Genomic DNA, 18,143 nt, shown 5'->3' on the forward strand with positions numbered 1-18,143 from the left:
TGATAACTGTAATAGCAAACAATATAATTTCATTTGCTAAATTCTTGTCACGGAATACAATGAACAACAATTACCATAAAAAATATTAATTATTAATTTATGTTATTAAAATAAAATAATAATTTGTAGTAGTTGAGCTATTGCAATAAATACATTGAAACATTAGCTTTTTCATTATAAATGGAATTGTATAAACAAAATGCAATTTACATTATTAATAAATTTGATTATCTCAAATGATGATAAGACAGTATTCCAATAATGAATAAAAAAATTGCTTTTACACGTAACTTTTTATAATTAACTGACAACTGGGCATAGAGTTAATTTAAAAATAGTTTAGAAGAAATATATAAATGACAAGTTATATTTTGTATGAGAAGTTCACATATTTTAATTTGAGTACTTCAGTTAGTTTCCTTTAGAAATTTGTATAAATATTTATATAATATATAAAACTTTTATTGCATGACTTGTGAAATGTTATACAATGTTTTATCAAAATGTGGCAATATTAAGTTCCATTATATTAATACAATCAAAGAAAACAGATTTGTTTAAATTTTTAAAAGGACTAATTATGTTCACTATTACTATGTACTCGTGTAGAAAGATATTTTTAAATTACTTCCATTTTGTAAAAAGAAATTTTGATTAAAATTGATGCATGTTTCTAAATGGATTACTCAATTTATTTACAATATTTACATTTTGTACTCGAAGATTGAGGTGGTATAAATCTTAAAGTGTAGACATAAGGTAACATTTATATTGTAACTGATTATGTTTATAAAAGTTAAAATAATCTAAATTTCTATTGAATCTCTGAAAAACACCATCATAGAATAATCGCAGCTTGTTTTTATTTTTGTACTTTACTACCAGAAATTGAGCAAGTCGTTATAAGGAAATTGTGGAAAAATAATAATTACGTGTTAACATTGAACTATATAATGCCAAAACATTATGTCATGTATAAGTAATTGTGAATGGCATCCATAACGTATTAGAATAAGGATAATATATATTAACATATCTGCAATTTTTGCCTAAACAAGACTTTTTTCATTTCTCAACACAAGACAAAAGTATATATATATATATATATTTTTTACTACAACAAATGGATTGGTTTTATATAATATTATAAATTAAATAAAGAAAAACAAAAGTGTAAATAAACGAAAGCATTAAGAAATGCCAAATACTTGCTTGAAAGTAGCCAAAATGTGTACGCGATATGAGTTTTTCTTTTCTCTTAATATTCTGTTCTCCCAAAGAATTAAGATTTTACCATTTTTGTATGCATAACTATTTTTAGTATAAACTATTTTTATAAATAGAATCGCATTGTAAAGACAATCTCTAAGTCTGATTGCGTCCTACGATAAATTGCTGTACTTGGTCTATATGTATGCCTCGTAAGGTTGTATTATAAATGAAATAATTTTTATTGATACCTTGTTGACTACGCTATTCGTAATATTAATAATTGAATTGTTATTTATTTAAAATTTATCGTTGAAACTTATTATCTTTCTGACCATTGTATATTATTCAAAATAATTTGTATATTCTTCTGAAACGATTAATTTTTAAGGATTATTTTGTATAAATGAATGTTAAATTTAAGCGATATCAGCTTTTAGCATTAAATAAGTTTGTGTTGTGTTATATACTTTATAACATGTTGCTTTATATAATGTAATCAACGCAATAGTCAATGAGATGTTAATATTTGTAGTACAACATACTGTACTTGACAACAAATGGTATTAATAATATAAATTTTCAAGCCTTCCATCTTGACAACAGCTTCAAGATATCTTTGCTTATTTTTAAAAATAAGGTATCAATGATATACTGCAATAATGCTTCTGAAGAAATGAATTGTGATATATAGTTAAATATGCACGTATGATAAACTATAAGTATATACATATATATATATATAGAAGCTATCAAGTAACTGTTGTATGAAAATTTAAGAGGTGATTTTTTTGTTCCATTTCGGTTTCTAGAATCACTCCCTTTAAATTTTCTATCAACGATTGCAGAATACACTGTATATGTTTAACTTCAACACATTCGAAACAGCTACTTGTTTCAATTATAAACCATTTTATTATTTAGAATACATCATATTATTTACCCCCTTTAGTTCAAATGTTTTGTCTAACAACTTTTCATTTATCAGATTATTTTAATAAATATTTTGAGTTCCACGTATTTTATACTTTTCTGAAAGTAAAATTAGACTACTCTACCTAAAGGTAGAAGTCTGGAAACATTGTATTTTACTTATTCTATCATTTTATAGTTATTATGTCTAGTTTTATTACTTCATATCATTATATTTCTTAGATGTTCAAAATATCAGGACAATTAAACTAAAGAGGGTACATATGTACTACAAATATTATTCTATTATTACTCTGTTATATTTTGTAACGTTCCTAATACATTTTCATTTGTGCTTACTTAATATTTAAAGCAACATTTTTGTTTTCATTTGATTGTCCCAAGTTTGCTGCATGCAAAATATATCTTAATCAAGTTTCTTATTATTATATGTAACAATATTAAGAATTATCATTTATTCTATATTTATAATCACTTTCTAATAAAAACGATTACGTTTAAGAAAGTAATAGATGCATTTGCTGGAAAAAAGACCATGGTGAAGTAAGTTCTCCCTTTTAAAAGAATTACATTTTTTGTATACAAGTAGGGGCAGTAATTTCAATAAGAATAGAACGATAGGATTTATATTAAAAAGTAATTAGCAAAGAAAATTTACATCAATCAAGTATTTACTGCCCGGGATGTACTTCTGTATTTATATATATATATATACAGTTTAAAGGGATTGAAAAGGTTTAGCTCTAATGTCTTATATTATATACATAATGTACATAGAATGTATGCAATATCAAGCTTGCTTCATATTTCATACCGACGTCTAAGAAACTAATGTTTTATAACAATAAACTGTATCTGGAAAAGATGTCTGGGGATATGCATTTGTATCTATATATTTGATATTATAATTTTTAAGATTTGTTAGAAATAAAAAGCAATAGAACAGATATTGCATTTTGAATAAATTAACGATTATGTTGTTAATACTGTATCGTACAGTATAACATCCAATTTTAATCCTCTCGTTATTGAAAATAGAAGAACAGAACAGTTACATGGTGTCCTGTAAAAAGTCGTAAAACTAATCGTTCCCATGACTAAATAAGATAATAATACGATTACTAATTCTTATAATTTATAGTTAGACAAGAATAATGATCTTGGAATTTTCTATTTTACAAATTCTTGAACCGTTTATCGGTCTTTTGTATTTTTATAAGTGACAATGTTTCATTGAGAACCCCTGCGAGAGACAGTGCGAGCAGCATTTACCTATTTACACACAGGAACTTATACAAGAAAGTAAATTGAAGAATTTTTAAAGAAAATGTTTGAATTGTCTGCTAAAAAGTTTGTAGAAATTTCGAATCAAATATTTATGAACATATTATATACGGAAAAATGTTAAACTAATAACAAAACAGGTTGTTGTGATAAAAATGTGGAACAATTTACACGGCTATGTATGAGATTTCTTTATGAAAAATTTCGTGCAATTAAGCAATTTGTTTGATTCGTTTTTCGAAGTTTAGTGACAAACGTTGTCGAGTATATAAAATAAATAAAAGGAAACGATGATGTTGCATAAAACAAGCTTGAAGCTGTGTCGGCTTTGCGGTAAAGAAAAGCAGCAAGGAACAGATTTATTTACAGATAAGATAAAAGGAAGCGTATTAATGTCGATTATAAATAAATATTTCTCCAAAGAGGTAATTTCAACGTGCGTAGTATGTATGCATACTTTCAAAATGTAACATGTACTTTAATATCTTTTTTTTTTTTTTTGAACAGGTGATAAATATTTCAAATTCGGATGCATTTTCTAAGTATGTCTGCATTGATTGCGAACAAAAGATTTACATATTCGACGAGTTCTGTCTGATGGTTGCAAATGTGCAGAAGCAACTCGCTGCTCCATCTTTGGAAATTGACTTTGCAGAAGTATAAAACGATCTTTAATCACTTTTGTTAAAATGTTAACTACTATAACTATTTCTTTGCGTGTATATTAATCGTTTCATTTGCAGGACATGTTGTGTCAATTAAAAGAAAATGACACAATATCGAAGAATACTCTGAATAAACAAGGAGTAAAAAGAAGCACGTGTCCAATATGCGCAAAGAGTTTTAGATGTCAAGCACATTTAAACAGGCATAAACGTATTCATAGTGGACAGAGACCTTTTGTCTGCGATGTTCGTAAAATAGCAAAATTGTCCATTTTGAAAATAGTATAAGTGTGACCTAGAGAACAACGATAAAAATTATTTAACTTGCTGTTTTCAGATTTGCAAAATGTCATTTAATCAACAAGAGATTTTAATGAAACACAAGGAAAGACACGAAGGGAAGAAACAATTTCAATGTGCCAATTGCCATCAATCGTTTCGTTACAAAGTTTCACTGAAATCTCATATGATAAATTTTCATATTGACATGGAGCCGACTGTCAATAACCAGAATCTGCAAATAGAGAGTAATTCGTTTGTATGTTCTGAATGTGGTAAACAATTTGTAACGAAGTACAAGTTGCAACGGCATTCAAGGTGTCATACGGGAGAGAGGCCATATCATTGCAATTTCTGTTTGAAAACGTTCTCGCAAACTGGTAATTTGAAAGTGCATCAAGTGAAGTATCACCAAATGCATGGGTCTGTGACTGAAATAAGGAGGCAGGTACAATACAACAATCAAATGGTTGGATGTAATATGCCTGCAACAATGAACAATTTCCACGCGGTGAACATATCGGAAATCGAATTACAGAACACGATAAACGAAACTATAAATTCTACCGAGCAAAGCAGTTCGTACGCTTCGAAAATGTATGATAATTCTTTGTACATTGACGACGAAATTGAAACGATACTGGATCGTGATCTTGGCCAGTTGGGGCAAAGTAAATACTCCACAAGTGTACAAGACAAAGTACCGCTTTGTTTGAAACAACCAGAGACTCCAGAATTACTGCATAGCTTGTTATACGATGACGGTTAAATAGTGTTTGTAATTGCATGAAGTACCATTAATTATCTGTTATGAATACTGTCAAAATTATTTAAGATTGTACTGCGTATTGCTTTTCATAGCTTAATTGTATACTAACGTTTTGAGCATTTAGGAAAAGTGACGCTATAAAGTATATATCATCAATACCTATAGGATGTAAAAATAAAAATATCAACTATAGAATAAGAGTTCAATTTAATAATAAAATAAAAGTAAAAATGAATACACCTAAATTACAGTATCGTATTAGACTGCTCGTTTAAATGCATAATACTAGGCTAGGCGTAACTTGCAATTAGTGCGCGACAATTTGGTTGCTTCTATACTTACCGATAGAAGCGAATAGCTAAATAAAAGTTATTTATCTTCTCCTAATGAACATTTAGTTAACATATTAGTAAGATTTCTTTTTTTTTTTTTTGTTAAAATGAGACCAAATATGATATAATTTATTATAAGCAATAAAATATAAGAAACTGAATTATGAATTAAATAAATAAATGTGATTTAAATTATATTGTGTTTGGTCTTATTTTTTTTCTTTCTAATCAAATAAAAATTCACAAACATGTTAATAAAAGTTTCATTAACGAAGTTACCTCATCGATGGATGAAGTAGAAAAAAACTAATACGCAGCTGAAAATACAAGTCGGGCGTTAACCTTAACGAGAAATTTTCATTATTTTCGAGAAAATATAAATTCTTGTTAAAAGATATGTAACAACGAACCTCTCTCTCTTTCTCTCTCTCTCTCTCTCTCTCTCTCTCTGTCATCGCGTTTAACTTCCAATAAAGAAAGTACGCGTTTGAATTTCTATCTTTTTGTACAAAAATATTACAAAAGTGTTAATGGATAATTGCTAACTGACCTGTGCTAGTGGCATAAACTAATCCTTGACCAGGTTGTGGTGCCCACCGGATGCAATTTATACTATGTTCTGTGGTCGATTGATTATTTTGGAACAACTCTCTAACTAACCCGCACCTTAACGATAAACCTCGAATGTACGTTTTATCCCTTTGAAATTGTTTGTGTATCAGTTCATAGATATTAGCCATAATATATTTGCCCTGAATAGTATTCCTCGCCAACCCTACTAAAAGGTGTTCCTGTGTTGGCGAAATAGATACAGAAACTACCGACTGCATTGTTTCGGTCCAATAAATTTCTACCCCTAACGTTTTCCACTGTAAACTGTAGATTCCTAATGAAAAACATCAGATTTAGAATACAGTATTCAACATAAACATATAACGCGTTATAACATATATGTGTAGAGCACGTTATCTAAAGTTTAATTCTGGAGATGTTATTAACATCGATGTAATTAAATGTTTTTTCTTATTGTGATATATTTTTCGCAATTTAATTATTTTATTTACGAATATAATATTTTTACCTAATGTCTTATATGAGCCCTCCATAAAACGTACTGCCAACAGTTTTCCATCCGAAGAGATACTTATGCTAGCGTCGTTGTGAATTTTGCAGTTCCTTACAACAATATTTTGATAAGCTATAATACGATATGTGAAAAAAGCTTTATGAATAATAATAATATAATTACTAACTAAAATTAATAATAATATAACATATTTACAATTCGTGATATCAGGTATCTCTCCTTTTGAAAAATCCCATGCTTGTACACGGTAAGTAGTATTTTCTGAGAAGTCTGATACTAGTGCTGAGACATGTCCTAAAAAATTGTATATGATACAATACCAGGTAAATTCTACCACTGCTATTACTACCTGCAGAAATTGCTGTTAATTTTGAATTTTTTATATTACATTCACCTGAAAAAGGTGCTTCGTTATCATCGTACGAGTCGACTTCCGCGTTCCCACGGCCTATTCGGATCCACGAATTACGGATATACTGTGGCGTGGAACTCCCGTTATCGTTTACTGTCGCAGAACTGAGTAAACGTGGTGGAAGACTGTGCGATGGACTTGCATAACTTCTCGACAATTGTACCATCTCACTTTGAGCAGTTCTTTCACGAGAATTATTTGGTATTTGGCTACAATAAGTTATACCACTATTCCTAAAACGAAGTCCATGAAAATCCATGCCAAAATAAGAAGACTTAATTGTTGATATATTAAGTGACTCATAGTAACTTATATACCTCGAAACGTGTTGTTCGCTTACATAATTATTTTCAATGCCTGTAATTAATTTTCCTCCTAAATTATCGAAAGCTACATATCTGGAACATACAATCTAATATAAAATAACTATGCCCACAATTTAATTAGATTAAATAAAGAATTTATGTTAATCATAGAATTTTTTATATAATTTCAAACGATATACAAAATATCAAAACATACCGTACTTTTTGTCTCTCAGATATAGTTGTTGTTACTGCGAACGGTTCAGATTGACGCCAATCCCAAAAGTAAATCTCATTATTTGTTGCTATAACAAGTAGTTTCTCAGATGGATGAAAAGCGAGAGAAGCTATGACAGCCTGACTTTCTGCATTCCATACTTTAGTATCGTCCTATTTTGACAAAATGCATTTACCAGAGCGATCGATACATCCCATATCTGTGTGTTAAATGAAATTACAAACCCTCAAATCCCAAACACGAACTTGCCCGCCAAGGCAACCAGAGGCTAAAATGTGATTGAAGGACGGATGGAATGTGATGCACCATGGAGTACGTGGGTGACCAGAAAGAATTTTAATGTTTTTCCCACTAGCAATATCAGTAATATAGACACTGTGATTTCCATGCGTAGATGCCATTGTAGTGCTGGAATTGAATTTTATAAATGAATTTACAGGCTAACTGTTTAACACGACTAAAATTAATGTTGCAATTTCTCACCCATCTGGACTAAAAACCATTAAAAATGTCGCTTTCGGATATCCTGGCAAATTATATTCCTACAAGAAATTGAAACAGTAAACGATGACAAAGAAATTTATCTCTATGGTAAACAAAGATATAATTACCAATTCTTTATGCTTTTTCCTAACTAATTTCCTTTCAGCTACTGACTCTAGTTCACATACATTAGGTTCGTAATAATTATAATATAAAAATCCAAAATCTCTCAGCCTTAAGTTCTGCAATATATTGTGTGGTTGATCGTAACGGAGTAATTCGTGACTCTTTTTACTTTTCTGCTCCATTTAGCAGGATATCCTATAAAATGCAAACAGTACGTACACATACAGTTTAGATGCGAGATATTGTTATTATAATCGACACACACGAACGTAGGCTAAATTGATTGTACAAAAGTATAAATGACATTACACTGACAATACCTGATGGTATTTACAACAGTTTGTTATTAGAATGCCGCCGTGCTGATCGTGATATCCCTACCGCTTCTTATAAACAATTCGAATGTAGGAACCAACAACAGTTCTCGACAATCTTCGTGGCTAAATGACGAGAACGGTAGAAAATAATCACAGTTTCACCACAGTATACAGTAGCGAAACTTTCTGTCGGCAACTTTGATGTCGGCGTGCAAAAAAATTCAGTGCGCATGCGCGTCATAAAAATCCAGTTCGCAGAGCCATCTGGATTTTGGTCTCATTTTCTTATTCTCTATCTGCCCAGTTTATTTTTACATTTAGTCAATCAAAATTGAATAAAATTGTTTCATATCTCAGCTACCTCGATGTAAATAACTGCAAAGTACGGATTGAAGGTAATGCCATTGATTTTTGTAATTCCTTGTAAGTTTGTGGGCTTGAAAAAAATAATAACAAGGCAAATTTCTTAGACTGTGAATCATATTTTCTGCGTTCACTTTTATATTGTGTGTCTATTTGTCTAGCTATTAAAATCTTCTTCAGAAGAAGAACTAAAGCGCAAGTGAGGCAGAAGTTCAAATGGCTCTACGAACTGGAATTTATTGACACGCATGCGCATTAAACTATATTTTACTACTGTATACTGTGGTGATACCACGAAATGTGGCGCGAAAATACGTTGTGAGAACTATAATATAGGTTATGAAACCTCTCACACGTGCGTTCAACACTGAAACAAACGCGGACACGGCATTCGTCGACGACTTGGCACTGTTACCACTTTGGTTGCAATGTGTCACCACTTTTGGCGCCAAAAGTGGCGCCACTAGCCTCTCGTACCTGATAATCTGGTATCAATCCTTTTTTCTCTCACTGGACGTCATTTTCTATAGTTCGTTCACGACGAATCCACGATGTGTGGCGACATAGCGGGAAAATGGCGCAGCCGCTGTCATGTGACGATCGCCATTGGTCCATCGTGTGTGGTCACGTGACACGCCTCTCATTGGTCCGTTCTGTGTGGTCACGTGACACACCTCTCATTGGTCCGCTCCTTCGTCGGTCTTCTGACACTGTGCAGCTCAATTCTTAATTAAAATTATTCAAACTGTGAAAGCTATTTATCAACTAGGAATTAACAAAAAAGAAAAGAAAGATCATAGCAGCAAATTTGTAAGCATTGGAATTTTGTTACTATTTTTGGAACAGTATATATTTACTTTCAACTTATAAATTTTTACACATTTTTATTAGAAAACATATCTCACTTTCAATATTGAACGAATGTACACTATACGCATCTTTTGTCGACTTTTAAATTGTGCAGCAGATAACTTTCTTATAATATTGTACTTAATGATTCAAAATACGTAGATTGCCGGAGACTATCTTATTTTCCAAAATTGTGCCTGCTGGAAGATCAATACGTTCCCCATGATTTGCAATAATAATAACGGTTCCCTTTAGGGTTACACCTCTTCCAAAAGTGACATCACCAGACACTGTAAGATGATCTAATTCCAGAATGTCTGGGATAGCTGGAAATCTTGTAAGAAATTCTTTCACCTAGGGGAAAGAATTTTTTTTTATTTCTATATTTAACGTGTTTTCAATATACCCAGGAAATCATAAGAAATATAATAACCTTTGCAAAGTGATTATCGCTCAATTTTATAAGAGGTGTAGTAGGGAACATTCGTTGAGGGCTCATAACTAACGAACCATTGCGAAGAGTATATAAATTGCTCATAACGAGCATTAAATCTGAAGTCTTTTTCACTGGTAAGAATCTACTGCGTGGAACATTGATACCTGTGCATAGATTAACGTAATTGTTACCATATGATTAGAAAAATGCATTTTATCTCTCATTGTGTACTGCATTGTTTCTTTGTATTTATTTAAATTACTGTATTGTTCACTCGAATGTGTTTCTAGCGACGTTGGCAGCTTCGAAATATATTAGTGGCAATGAGAACGAATAAAATTTCAAAAAATGGATGAACTCTTGTATATACTTTGAAAGTTCGTGATCTTACCGATACTCCCTCCGAATGATTTCATCGCTGCTCCCACAGCTGTTTCCAATTGAATAATATTCAAACCGTTCGAGAAAGTTTTATTATTGACAATAATTTCCATGTTTAAGGAATTCTGTTCAAGTACTCTTTTGATTGCTAAAGACAAAATACATAATACACGTTAAAATTATGAATTACATAATTGGAAGAAAGAGGTACATACCGCTAAGTTTTATCCATAAATTGTTTGTATTGAAAAACTTGAACGTTTTTACAGACTTGAAGTCATCCACGTGATCATTTGGAACTTGTGCGATTTCAAGAAGACGTAGCTTGTCCTCGTATTTGATTAACGTTCCACCCTGTAAGCATACACCAAATTTTGTTTATGCCCAAAACTTCAAATATTTCTTCCTTCAAAAAACTTTGAAAAGAAGAATTTTTATTACCTTAACATCGGCTCGAGTTTTGTCAGTAACTTCCATGAGGAATTCAAGAGGTGGTTCCTCACGCTCTAATAGTAATTTCAAAATTTTGCAGTCTACAATAGCGCCTAAATTATCGATATTTGAGATGAAACAATATTCACGTCCCTACATCAAAAAAATATTCACTCGTAAATAGATGATTTTTAAAGTACAGAATTGAGATATCAGCGGAGTCTTTTCAATTATAAAAACATACCTCGTTTATGAATTTCTTCAATAAACCAGAATTTTGGAAACTTTCATAAAAATCTCCGTGACCTGGAGGATACCACCTAAAAATGATAATTCGTAAGCATTTATACAAATATAAATTTTTACCACTCGACGAGTATATAAAATTGTGCAAGATAAACCATACGCTTCAATATCCTCAGGAACATCAGCGTGCTTCGCGATTGGAAGTAAGGAATCTCTGTTGATGCGGGGATAACAGCTCTGATTAAACGTATGAATATCAACGTCTATCCCTTTATATTTTCTGATGATCCGTTGTGTGTCGTCGTCCGTGTTGAAAGAATTCATTAAAACGAGCGGGACGTTTGCGTTGTAAGTTTTGTTCAGATACTGTTCGCAATAAATAGCAGATAAGAATACAACTTCGAATATATTTCTACTATAATAATTATACGTTCCATAATATAATGTAATCACCTCAATTTGTTGTACAATGAGATCGAGGAATGTTAGTCCGTTACGTACTGCTATTACAGATTTCGGTCCATGGCATCCCATGCTTGTTCCCAATCCTCCATTCAGTTTCACGACAACCAATTTGCTCAGCAGAGCTTTCACCTCTGCCCCTTCTGGAGCCGGCAACGAATTATAATCTTTTATCTGAAAATGCAAACAATACATTAACTGATTTATACTTGCAATAATCGAAGACATAAAGGAATATAGCATATCAGAGCAAATGTTATTTACCGCATCTTCGGGTAACTTTTGTATACGATCCCATTGTAACGACGGACCTTCCTCTTGCAGGAACCGTTTGAATAGATGGATGAAGCCCTCGAATTGGCGACGGATCGCTTCTTTGGCCTCTCCAGTTGCCGTCTCTTCGAGTCTCTCCAACTCATGATGGAGCTCTTTCAGAGCATCCCTTTTAGTCCTTTCGCGGAATGCCTGTGTATCTGAGGGACTGCGTTGATGACCGAGTGCCTACGGATTTATTCACCAGGATAGCGTAAAAAATGAGGCGATAAATACCTTTTTTCTTCATAAACAGCCTGCCCTCGCCATCGTCACCATCCAATTTTGAAAGACCGTACATGACGTACGAATGATTTTACGTTTCTTTTATTAATTATTATTATTATTATTATTGTTGATTGTTGTTGTTATTATTATTATTATTATTTCGATTGATTTATTGTCTCTTTCTTTTTCATTAATTCCACTTGGTACCGATTAACGAAGAAACTTGTTAAGAAGGAGCAAAAAGAAGCTGGCCGTTATCGTATGGTAATGCACTCCTAGATCTTGTCAAATTATCCTTACTCAAAATAATTGCAGGACACAATGACTACTTTTTGTTTCTCGATCGTAGTTTCTTTTCGTTAAAATTAATCGATTAATTGTGCCTGTCTACGTAAAATATAAAACGATACATTAGATCAATCATTTATCGACTGGTTGTTCGATGCGTAGTATAAAAAGAGATTCAAGCTGAGAGGAATGGTAATCTTTTTGTAAAAAAATACTTTCCGAATAACGTGATTTCATAACAATATTTTTGTTAGAATTCTCAAGTTTTTCGAAAGCTGATGTTCTCGATTCTCCATTGTGCGACATAAAGCAGTTTTTCGAATTTCAACGAATTAATTCAGAAAAGGAATGCGTCCGAGCTATGATAAGAAGTACGAATATTTAAAGTGTATCATTCTTTTGAATTTCATTATTACAAGCCTCGAAGGATAATCGCACTATTATTTATGTATATGAAAATTGATAAAGACTGTACAGAAATAAGCAAAGAGATAAAACAAAAAAAATGAATAAATTTTTCTGATAATTCCTTCAACGCTTACATAATTTGTGAAACAAGTAAATTCTGCGAAAACCAGCGGAGAAATTGATACACGTGCAATGATATTTTGACGATAACATGATAAATCTAATGAATAAATTATCGGTTGAACGCTCGAATAAAAAGTTATCTAACTATAAACCACGCAACGTTTATCAATTCAGAAATGCCAATTTATTTCTTTGAAATGAAAACAGTTGTTTCCGAGACTCTTCCTATCTATTCTGTAACAGCGTGACTAAAACGTTAAACGGATGAAGATAAAACAATTTTAAAGACTAACTCATTTCTCCGCAGAGAACTAAAAACACTTTAAACGATTAATCGAGAAAATGTGTCGTTTTTTCAAAATGAATAAGTAATTAATTTCTTGCCTGTACATAAGTGTCTGTATATAGAATAACAAAATGGGACTTATCCACGAAACAATGTATACGTAAAACATGGACCGTGAAATACCAAAAAAAACGCAGATAACAATTACTTATATTCTATTTGTCATCAATTGTACTATAATTACGTAACGAAAGGTTGGAAAAAAATGTACTACGGAGGAACTCATCGGTGGTAATGATCATGACAAGCGCGTTTCTGCTGGTTTCTGCTCCGCCACTATGACAAAGCGCGCGATACCAACCGACGTGATGTAACTCTAAGTATACACTTAACCCTAAGGCGCCTGCATGGCGCATACTCAAGGAAAAATTGCTCAAGTTCCAAGGTATTATATATCTAACTGTATTACGTTAATATGCGCCCGTCAATTCTTACAATCAGATAACAATCTGCGCATACGATAAAGCGTTCAAAAATATCAGTATCTCCAATCGCAGCTCAACTATCTTTATCGATCTACGAGCTGTCATTACATTAAATCGATATTAAAAAATCGACCTGCTAATTTGACTGTCGTGGCGAGAGTTCACTCCCGCGATTTCTTCCTGGTTTCGAATCCGCTTAAGTCCAAAATCGAATAATCGTACAACATAACCTCTCATTAATTAAAATAAAAATTCGACAAGTATACGTATAAGAAAAACTGGCTGAAAAATGTTGGATTCCTATTAATGTATCTAAAAAATGATTGAAACCAGTGATGACATTGCTTCTACACGATCACCTGAATTTATTATTCAGTGGAACACGAACACGAGCACGATCGTAGATACGAGTTGATTTTTCTAAAGTTTCCTACAGGTCAAACCGATTAATTCAGTCACGCGTTATCATCGTCGCTTTCATAACGCACGATGGACGAACGACGTGCGGTCCCACTAAAGTCAGTTTGTCGGCGGTCTCGAAGGATGATGAATCGCAGAGAAAATGGGATCGATTCTAAGGCGAAACGAAGAAATAGTAAACTTATGAAAAGTATAAAATACCCTCTGTCTTTTTGCTCCACGCACAGAATCACTTATATACATTCAACAAGTATTCAATTCGTATATACCTCTGTTTAAAAGCTCGGCGAAACGATCGACAGTGCGCGCGCGCGTCGACTTTCCGCTCGCAATCGCTCGACGGACGAAGGAGAAACCGATCGTTTGAAACGTCCCGTTCGACCAACGACGAGCTTTCGATCCTACGGGCGAATAATATCGATTGAACGGGACGTGGCGGCGGTTACGAGTTTAACGTCGCGCCGCGACAAGTGCGAATGCGTTGGCTCGGAATGGTGGCTGCGAACCCACCGCTATCGCTCGGTTCGAAATGAATCGCCTCAGACGAACCAGACGAACAGTGGCAGAGGTGGAAGGAGAGAAGCAGATAAAAACGTATTTTCATATTATCAGGACTGATCTCCGTGTCCGCAATTTCTATCGCGACAGAATCGATCGATCGGTCGCTCGCCTCGCTCTCCGGCGCTACCATCGGTCCCATCCTGTTGGTTGATGCGCGATCGATTATGATACATTACGAGGTCGCGAGGCGATACCAGCGTTAAATCACTTGCACGCGTCTCTGACTCTGCTTCTCGCATTCGTACCATAGTAATGAGATCTATTTAAATATCGTTGGTACATTTTTTTGCTTAGAATTGATACTTGTACGTCGATCCATTGTACGATTCGATTTCAAAACAATTGGAGATCTAGTGAAACAAATGGCTGGAACGCGTAAACAGTTCCAGATACTTAAAACCGAATCGAATTATACAAATAAATGGAGTAAATATTATCGAGATATTGTTTGGAATCGAGTACACGGATATTGGAAGAACAAGTAACGGAATAATTTAATTCTTTCGTATAGTTGAGAGATATAAGAGATATACGAAACGCATGTATTTGCGCGAATAATAAAAATAACTTGTACTATCGTACTGTCTTAGCTAGCAAAAGTTGATTGCACAAAATGCCGTCAGTTGCTTATCAGCCATGTTTATGGAATCACTTTTACGGAAATGCACCGTCATTTACGTAAGAATTAACCACTAATGGGACGATTTGAATTTCTACGACTGTACATTGTGTAACACACTAGGGGTAATCGACAAGTTTATTATCTTACTATATACACGCGAAATGCTTTTAATTTAACAAATGTACAGTTTTTTTAAATTTATGGATAGGGAAAAACTGCGATTATCTATATCCACGTATTACCCAGTTATCTTGTTTCTTACGATTTTATCGAAATATGAGTTTATCGTTTTTTTTAATTGTCTCACTTTAAATGACCATGGCAGTACTGTACAACATTTCGCGCGACACTAAAACGTACAATTTGAAAATGAATGTACAAAACACGCGATTGTTCTCCCTAAAAGGCTAAAACTGATGCAATTTTTAATTCAACACTTCACATTAATACCAATATCGTGTAATTGTAATTCTGAATAAAAAAAAGAAACAAAAAACGGTTTGCGAACAAAACAAATATTTACTGTCACAGAACAGCATGTTAAATCCGCACGTGATTTTCCATTCAACTCGGCCGTTGTAAGCAATGACCATCAATACCGATAATATAAACTAAATTACTCGCAGAGAATAAAATAGACGCTAGTTGATCGAGCTATTGTTTGTACACCGTCATCAGTCGATATATTAAAGGTAATTAGTATATCGATGCGACAACAGTTTAGCGTTTTTCTAAGTTCATTTAAATACACAGAAAGTACGTATAATTTCAAATCGTTCCTTCGCTAAATTTCCTGTCGGGTGTCTTGGAAAATTTCATCGATGTCGATAGAAAAATAAAATGAACGCAGTTTGCATTATTGATGCAATGAAAGGGCTAGAATAGAAGCGTTTAAGGTTATCGTTCAGTGAGATAAATCTTGACTCGTCAATGCGTCCTCAGCAACAATATATATAAAGCGCTTAAACTTTCCAAAGAAATTCAATCGCAGCGAGCCATCCAGTATGTTATCTTGTATTTAATGAAATTGCAAAGCATCGAGAATGTCTAGTGAATAGTATGCAAATCTATTTATCTATCCTTGAACACTGTTCAAATTGTTCCGTAACGAGCAAAATCATTACGAAGACCTACGAAGAATAATTTTAAAATTACTATCTGGAGTAAATACTGGATTCGTTAACTTATTGAAAGATGTTTCATTTGTTAAATTTGGTGTCAATTATTTTGCAAATAATACCTTATCCCTGTCAACGCTATGGTAATTTGGAAATGTGCATAAAGCATTAAGTGAAAAGCTATGTACGCACTGTATGTCACATTAATGTTTACAAAAATAAGTATCGCGTCTTCTGCAACTTAACAAAGTGTAACCGCAGACTATCCCACGTAATCTTACGTAATAAACGTCTCGCAAGGAGAAATATTATTCTATTGCCTATTCATCAGGCGTAACGCGAAGCGATGTAAAATTTAGTACGATGAAATACACATGCGAGTAAACAAATCGAATTTTAGTAACTTCAATTTTTACTCTCATTTTTTAAAGTAGATCTTGAATATACGAGACGAAGTTCTTTCTCGTATGTATAGTCTGTTATTACATCATAATGCATATGAAAAAATGAAAGAACAAAGGAACCCATTTTTAAACTTTATCGTCTCGTCTATCATTTTATTATCTTTATTACCTATTTTTTGATAAACGAATGTATCGGGGAATAATCCAGCTTCAGCTCTAAGATTCGTCACGATACGCATGTGTGTATACTTATATTCATCATAGTTACAGCTAACCTTCTATTCTAGGAATAATATATCCACGTACACACGTATATATGTATAATAATATCTATAATTTGCGTTCGTGCGTAGACTCTAATGAGACTATTTCATAACCTATTCTATTTTATGATATGAAACATAATAATAAAGAATGGTATTTATGGACGCACACATAGCAAGATTGACAGTTGAAAAATAGAATACTCGTGGAATTAGGAACATTACAATTGTACGCATACATTAGGAGTGTATAAAAATAAAAAAAAAATTATGATCACATCGAATCAATATCAATAACTCGCAATGATAAAAAAAAAAAAGAAAAGAATAAACGTAACCTTACACACGGCATATCGAAACCAACTCCTGTGTACGTACAAAAAGATAAGACGTTACAAAGTGTACACTGCTTGCTACGCTTAATTGCAACAGCTGACAGAGAGCGAGAGCTATGGAAATGTTGTGAATCGAAAATAAATTGCAACAAAATGCCAGAATGGGAAGCTATGATTAAAGTAACGTTTAAGAACTCAATAGAGGGGGCAGGCAATGATTAGATGGTTTACCTTTCTGTCATCTACTTGTAGCATCGTTAATAACCTCTTAGTCCACGCAGTAGTTGATTTCTAACGTTCGCCTTTAGTAATCTTGCAAAGGTTACCAAAAGGGAGGTCTTCGCTTTGGATCCTAGCCACCGTGTTTCGATTCCATATATCTACATATCTTATATGTAGCAGTTGTACTCAATCTGTGGATCCTGCATTTAGATCCTCGTATGCTTGAACGCCAAACAAATCTATATACGAATTTATGCATCTACATACGTGTGCATTTACATATATGTACAACTAATAATTATTTTCTGGCTACGTGCAAATACGTGAAAAACAGTAAATACAGTATCGACGAGTTCTACGGCTCTTACACTTGCGGTCGTATAACCTAGTATAACCTACAAAAACAACATTTAATATTAACAATTACTGAATAGTAATAACGATAGACCACATGTAAAGT

At 32.9% G+C, this 18,143-nt stretch overlaps 3 protein-coding genes across 5 annotated transcripts; 1 reads left to right on the forward strand and 2 right to left on the reverse strand.

The window, feature by feature from the left end:
- The first annotated feature begins 3,583 nt into the window (after positions 1–3,583).
- LOC143426694 (uncharacterized) lies at positions 3,584–5,255 on the forward strand. Its single transcript, XM_076900288.1, has 4 exons — positions 3,584–3,851; positions 3,934–4,083; positions 4,170–4,337; positions 4,429–5,255. The coding sequence occupies exons 1-4, from the start codon at positions 3,717–3,719 to the stop codon at positions 5,137–5,139; spliced, it is 1,164 nt and encodes a 387-aa protein (XP_076756403.1). The 5' UTR covers positions 3,584–3,716; the 3' UTR covers positions 5,140–5,255.
- A 72-nt stretch (positions 5,256–5,327) lies between these two features.
- LOC143427116 (uncharacterized) lies at positions 5,328–8,595 on the reverse strand. Its single transcript, XM_076901023.1, has 11 exons — positions 8,443–8,595; positions 8,125–8,317; positions 7,997–8,055; positions 7,738–7,921; positions 7,493–7,665; positions 7,288–7,368; positions 6,953–7,203; positions 6,754–6,852; positions 6,553–6,669; positions 6,022–6,357; positions 5,328–5,788 (listed from the first exon to the last, which is right to left on the reverse strand). The coding sequence occupies exons 2-11, from the start codon at positions 8,302–8,304 to the stop codon at positions 5,778–5,780; spliced, it is 1,491 nt and encodes a 496-aa protein (XP_076757138.1). The 5' UTR covers positions 8,305–8,317; positions 8,443–8,595; the 3' UTR covers positions 5,328–5,777.
- A 1,030-nt stretch (positions 8,596–9,625) lies between these two features.
- On the reverse strand, positions 9,626–17,888 carry Ugp (UDP-glucose pyrophosphorylase). Of its 3 annotated transcripts, none has more exons than XM_076902194.1 (11): positions 17,693–17,888; positions 12,158–12,535; positions 11,873–12,081; positions 11,600–11,782; positions 11,307–11,512; positions 11,145–11,220; positions 10,910–11,053; positions 10,684–10,822; positions 10,479–10,616; positions 10,085–10,251; positions 9,626–10,005 (listed from the first exon to the last, which is right to left on the reverse strand). In XM_076902194.1, exons 2-11 carry the CDS (start codon positions 12,219–12,221, stop codon positions 9,793–9,795), a joined length of 1,539 nt encoding a protein of 512 aa, XP_076758309.1. In that variant the 5' UTR covers positions 12,222–12,535; positions 17,693–17,888; the 3' UTR covers positions 9,626–9,792. The 3 variants fall into 3 exon arrangements, with proteins under 3 accessions (XP_076758309.1, XP_076758311.1, XP_076758312.1); XM_076902196.1 differs by lacking the exon at positions 17,693–17,888 and adding an exon at positions 14,360–14,384 and having other exon boundaries at positions 12,158–12,531; XM_076902197.1 differs by lacking the exon at positions 12,158–12,535 and having other exon boundaries at positions 11,873–12,109; positions 17,693–17,887.
- Positions 17,889–18,143: the final 255 nt, after the last annotated feature.

This window comes from Xylocopa sonorina, chromosome 9, assembly GCF_050948175.1.
Source record: "Xylocopa sonorina isolate GNS202 chromosome 9, iyXylSono1_principal, whole genome shotgun sequence".
Classification (NCBI taxonomy): domain Eukaryota; kingdom Metazoa; phylum Arthropoda; class Insecta; order Hymenoptera; family Apidae; genus Xylocopa; species Xylocopa sonorina.